The sequence below is a fragment of the Merops nubicus genome, unplaced genomic scaffold (assembly GCF_000691845.1).
Source record: "Merops nubicus isolate BGI_N331 unplaced genomic scaffold, ASM69184v1 scaffold1695, whole genome shotgun sequence".
Classification (NCBI taxonomy): Eukaryota; Metazoa; Chordata; class Aves; order Coraciiformes; family Meropidae; genus Merops; species Merops nubicus.
In genome coordinates this window covers 8,170-13,814 of record NW_008610015.1, presented here as the reverse complement: position 1 = coordinate 13,814, position 5,645 = coordinate 8,170, and the positions used below count along the sequence as shown (strand labels likewise).

Genomic DNA, 5,645 nt, shown 5'->3' with positions numbered 1-5,645 from the left:
CCATTTTGGGGCCCGGGCAGGTTCCCCAGGAGTTCCCCTCGTCCTGAAGTGCTGGGCGTAGGACACGCGGGGTGCGGAGGAGGGGTGTAGCTGACGGACCCCCGCAGCGAAGGGGTGGTCCTGAGGTGTCCCCTGCCGCCCCGGGCCAGGCAGGAGGGTGCTCCTGGGAGTGGGGGTGCTCCTGGGGAGTTCTGCGGCTCTCTGAGCCCACGCTGGGTCCCGCGGTGGATCTTTCACGAACTGCATCCATCCGCCCCCACGCACCAAAACACAGATGACAGGCTCCCGAGTGCTGGGTTTTGCTGATGGGAACAGCTCGCCTGGGTGCTGAGCAGAGAGTTTCTGGCCCTGGGCTCAGGGGGTGCCAGCAGAAGCAAGCCCTGTGGGGTGGCAAAGGCAGAAACTTCAGCCCAACTCCTGCATTTCATCCCTGGGCAGACACAGGGACCAGGTAGCCGTGCCTTAGGGCTGTCAGAGCTGCTAGGCTGTGCCTCTTTCAGCAAAATTAGCCTTAAACTGATGCCTGTCTCTTTCTCCCCTTGTTTCCCAGATCAAAAATGACTGTCAAAGCTGTAAAGATGCCGTGCGCCACTCCAAATGTCTATACTAAAGTGCCTGACGGAGGATGGGGTTGGACAGTTGCTTTTGCTTTCTTCTTTGTGGAAGCTTTAACGTACGGCATTATAAAATCATTTGGAGTCTTCTTCAATGACTTGATGGAAAGCTTTGATGAAACCAACAGCAGGATATCCTGGATAATATCCATCTGTGTGTTTGTGCAGAGCTTCACAGGTAAGAGCAGCCGCGTTCGGTGTGAGTGCAAGGGGCAGCCCTGCTGCAGACCGAGCGTACGAGGAGCTGGGACCTGTGACTTTTGTCTCTAATGGCTCCATCATAAATGGTGGCTATAAAACCCAGAGGCTGCGTGCTCCTGAAACACCAAGAAATGTCTGTCTTGGCCCAGCAGTCCCTTTGAGCTCTTGTCCTTCAGTGTGGTCCAGGGATGTGGTCTGTGTTGCTGAGCCTGGCCCGGCCATTCAGCTCCCACCAGCAAGGGGTGAAAGAAAACGAAAGCTTTGAAACCTAACCCTGTAGTGAAAGGGTTGAGAAACAACTTGAGCCACACTGAACTCCGCTGCTGCTGCAGGTTTGTCCCAGGCTGCCACGCACCTGTCTGAGTCTCTTCTGCTGATTTTTTAGCACATCCCAAATGCCTTGAGCTGTGCCGCGCTCCGAGGACGGCTCCGGGGTGACTCTCTGCTGCACGAGGGGAGGTGGCACGTCACGGGGACCTGGGAAGGGGTAGAGAAGAGCCTCTGGAGGAGAGTAGCTGGTGAAGTTGCTGAGTTGGGTGTTGACCGTGGCTTTCCTCCTCTCCCGCCCATCCAGCTCCTCTGTCAACGGTCCTCAGCAATCGCTTCGGTCACCGCTTGGTGGTGATGGCCGGGGGGGTGCTGGTCAGCGCCGGCATGGTCACCGCCTCCTTCGCCCGCACCGTGGTGGACATGTACGTCACCATCGGCGTCGTCTCCGGTGAGTCCTCCCTCCCCTGCACCCCCCGGGCACCTCGCTCTGTCCCGCAGCTTCCTGCCAGCGTGGGCTTCTTCTCCTCCTGCCACGAGGAGTGCTTGAGAAACGCTGCTGCCCCTCCTGAGCTGACCTCCCCTCCCGGCAGAGGCGGTGGCCTGGGCTCGGGGCTTGGCTCTCTGCCCTGGGGACCCCCCAGGACCTGGTCCTGCAGCTGTACTGATCGCTTCTGAGGGGGACCGCTGGGGAGATGTTCACGGCGCCGCGGCCTCTAACCTCTCCCTCTGTCTCTTGGGTTTTTTCCTGATCCTTTCACCCTCTCCAGTCTGGCCTGGGTGTCCCGCTCGTGTCCGTGAGCTTGCTGCGCTTGGGAGAGCAATTGCTACAGGCTCAAACTCTTTAAGCAGATGAGGTCCTCAAAGTGGGCCCCGCTGGCTGCTGGGAGACAGAAGGCATTGTCTAGCAGGTTTGGGAGGGTTGGGTCTCTTGGTTTGGGTGGGGTTTTTTTTTTGTTTGTTTCTTTGCCCCCTTCCAATTTAAAAAAAAATAACATTCTGGTTTCCTCAATGGTTTTCTTCCAGGGTGACTTGCTGAGTTGGCCGAAATGCTACTGTAATGTCGCCACGGGGAGAGCTGACTTAACGTGTTCTCTCATCGGTGTTTCCCCCTCCCTTACTTGTTGTTATGGCAATTTTTGGCATTTATTCACAGGCCTTGGATACTGCCTCTCTTTCCTCCCGACTGTCACCATTTTATCACAGTATTTTGACAAAAGACGTTCGCTGGTCACAGCGGTGGCATCTACAGGAGAATGTTTTGCTGTCTTCTCCTTTGCACCAGGTACAGTGCCCAAATGCCACGAGTTTGCACAACGTTCATATGCAAGTTCATGTGTTCCAATCCTTTTCCCAAGCAATTGGGAGCCAAAGGCCATCGATAAGCAGTTGGTGCTCGGGGACCTTCCCATGAGCTGCTGAAGCCCACAGGTGGTTGCTCACATGTCTGTGGCACTCGTGTCCCACAGGCAGGGTTACACGTAACCCTAGAGACTGGTCTAATGATGCCCGAGCCCTCCCTGGCAGTGCCTGCCAGAGCAGGACGTGCCTCACTGATAGGCAGCCCAACGGGTTCCCTATATAGAGCTAGCAGGCTAAAAATAAGACTGAGAAACTCCAGCTATTTAAAACACATGCAGCACACACAACTGCTGTGAAAGGTTAGCAGGCTTGTGCTGGGCGTGAGCTGCCCAACTGCCCCAGCCTCTGGGGGACCTGGCCCCAGGCAGCACGTTCCTGTCACCACCTGTCCCCTGCAGTTCAGGTGGTCTTCTGCTGTGCTCGTTTGCTTTAGGCTAATGCTTGCAATCAAAGCAGCTTTACAACAAGTGAAGGCTTGTAATTAAACACTGATGTGCACCTCAGCAGAGCGAAGAGACTTCCTCTAGTAGCTGCTTGCAGGGTGGGGTCGGTTGAGAGAGGAAACTTCAACGCTGAATTTGTTTTCTTTCACTAAAAATAACACCCCCTTCATCCTTGAGCATCCCAAACTCGCTGAGACCTCAGAAGTGGCTACCTAGAGGGTAGCTTCTGCTAGCCAGGTGTTAAATGCAACTTGTAGCTGCAGCTGATGGGAGGAACATGGGTGTCAGACCCCTGGGTGGCCCTGGGCAGGACGGACCAGGAGGGTCTGCTGCTCAGCCTCTGAGAGCTGAGGTGCTTGGGACCCTCCAGAGATGAAGCTCCAGTTACTTCACTAGCTGTAAATTCAAATAGCGAACGATGAGCTTTTCTAGTTACACTTCCCTCTTGTGCCCTCTTCCCTCAGCAATTACTGCTTTGAAGGAGCAGATTGGCTGGAGGTACAGCCTCCTTTCTGTTGGGGTGCTCCAGCTAAGCATCGTCATCTGCGGATCACTGCTGCGACCCATTATCATCAAAGAGGAAGAAGAAGAAGCAGCAGCGAAAGCGCAGCCTCCAGAAGAGCCCACAGAGACAAAGTACATGCTTGAAAACGAGCAAACACGCACCTCAATAGAGTCCATAGACTCAGGAGTAGAAATAACTACCTCACCCAGCAACGTGCCTGGAAAAACCAAAGCAGAGCCTAAAAGTGATGAACCAAAGGAACACGTGCAGATAATTGTTAATAGTGACAGCACCCCTCCAGAACCAAAAAACAAACTACTGGACTTCTCTGTGATGAGAGACTATAGCTTTATCTGTTATGCATTCTTTGGGCTGTTTGCTACCCTGGGCTTCTTTGCTCCCTCCCTCTACATCATTCCCCTGAGTCTCAGCCTTGGCATCAGCAAGGACCACTCGGCATACATCCTGTCGGCCATGGCGATCGCTGAGGTCCTTGGAAGGATTTCAGCTGGCTGGGTTCTCAACAAGCAGCCTATCCGCAAGATCTACATCGAACTCATCTGCGTCGTTCTGCTGTCTGTAGCACTGTTTGCCTTCCCTTTTGCCTCTGAGTTCTGGGGCTTGATGACATGTAGCATATTTTTTGGGTTCATGCTCGGAACGGTCGCGGGCACGCATATTCCCCTCCTGGCAGAAGATGACGTGGTTGGCATCGAGAAGATGTCTTCTGCAGCTGGAGTCTACGTCTTCATTCAAAGCTTAGCTGGGTTGGCAGGACCACCCCTTGCAGGTAATTCAAAAACTTTCATCTTTGAGGGTTTTTTTTGGTGTCTCTAGCTTTTGGTGCTGATATCTAGAAAGCGTTCTGGCAGCGCTAATCACGGTATTCTACTAAAAGCCCTGCACCTAGTATTAGGAGGCTCTGGGAGCCAGAAACCTGCTGCAATGCAGCTCTGCAGAGTCCCACGGATGAGGCAGCCTCCGCTGAGGAACCTCGGAGTGCAGGCAAACGCTGCAGTGCCACCCTGATCCTGTTAAAAAGCCTAGAACTGGCATCACTTCAGGCTCTAGTGAGCAGCAGAAACAAATGGCTCTCGCCGTGCCACGCACTGCAGAAAGGTGAAGTCTCCATCAGGATAATGAGGTGCCTGATGCATCTCAGGCTTGGCTTCCCTGCAGCACCTAAAAGCTTGTGACTTGCCTGAAGATGACGCTACCCCCGAAACACAGTGGGTTTAATTTTTTCTCTAATGTAACATCTGTTTTCCATTGAGTCTCTTTTGATTGCAGATAAAACGGTGCTGTGGCACCCAGGTTAAAAACCCTGCCAGGGGGTGGGTGGGTGAGGGCGAGTGGTTTGTGGCTAACTCCTGTAAACGTGTTTTCTGTAGGTGTCTTAGTGGATACAACACGGAACTACAGCTCAGCCTTCTACTCCTGTGCTGCTGGCATGGTCCTGGGCGCTGTGTTTCTGTCCCTGGTGAGGCCGTGCAAGGCTGGGCTGTGCCACCACCAGCAGGAGGGCGCGGTGGAGGCGGTGCCAGACTTGCCAGAAGACTTTATTGAAATGGATATTGGAAAAGCAGAAAGTTCAGGAAAACGCTGCGACAGCGCGCCATAGAACCCCCTCTCCCCCTTCTCCAGCCAGCGTACTCGGCGTCAGACTGCAGAAAACATCCACTCTGCTCCACATTTTAAAACTACATTCTAAAGGGAATGTGAAATTTTAAATGTGAACAGTTGCTGCCAACTATTTTTTTTTTTTTTTTAATTAGAAGGAACTTTTTTTAACCAACAATGGAAAGCTCTACAGAAAATACGGATAGCCACATTAAGAATAACTCCTGTCTAGCATGAAGATGTGATGCACACTCCTGCTTTCCTGGTAACAACCACAGGTAAAAGTTCAACTCATCCCACAAAAACTGAGGACAGCAGAAGCAGCTCAGCCTCTGACTGTCCTCGCCCATCCCCTGCCACAAATTCCATGCAGCCAAGAAACCGACGATACGAACTGGAGATGAGCATTGCATACACCACCAGTAGCTAACTGAATCTTCTTCTGGAAGACTATAGACTCTTGATTTAGACTTGAGGAGGAGGAGGATAGACTAGATAGCTGACTTAAACCATTGCTAATTTTCTTCTAATTAACTTGAACGTCACAAATGCTGGGAAATTGGAGGCTCCATATGTCTTTATGGCCAGTTATTGCTGCACATATCTCATAAGATCATTTTTCTTCTCCTGATT

The 5,645-nt window shown here is 52.6% G+C and overlaps 1 protein-coding gene across 1 annotated transcript; it reads left to right on the top strand.

Annotated features, from left to right (window-relative positions):
• The first annotated feature begins 555 nt into the window (after positions 1 to 555).
• Positions 556 to 5,013, top strand: SLC16A6 (solute carrier family 16, member 6). The gene is made up of 5 exons (XM_008940741.1): positions 556 to 792; positions 1,390 to 1,533; positions 2,239 to 2,367; positions 3,352 to 4,182; positions 4,784 to 5,013. The coding sequence occupies exons 1-5, from the start codon at positions 558 to 560 to the stop codon at positions 5,011 to 5,013; spliced, it is 1,569 nt and encodes a 522-aa protein (XP_008938989.1). The 5' UTR covers positions 556 to 557.
• Positions 5,014 to 5,645: the final 632 nt, after the last annotated feature.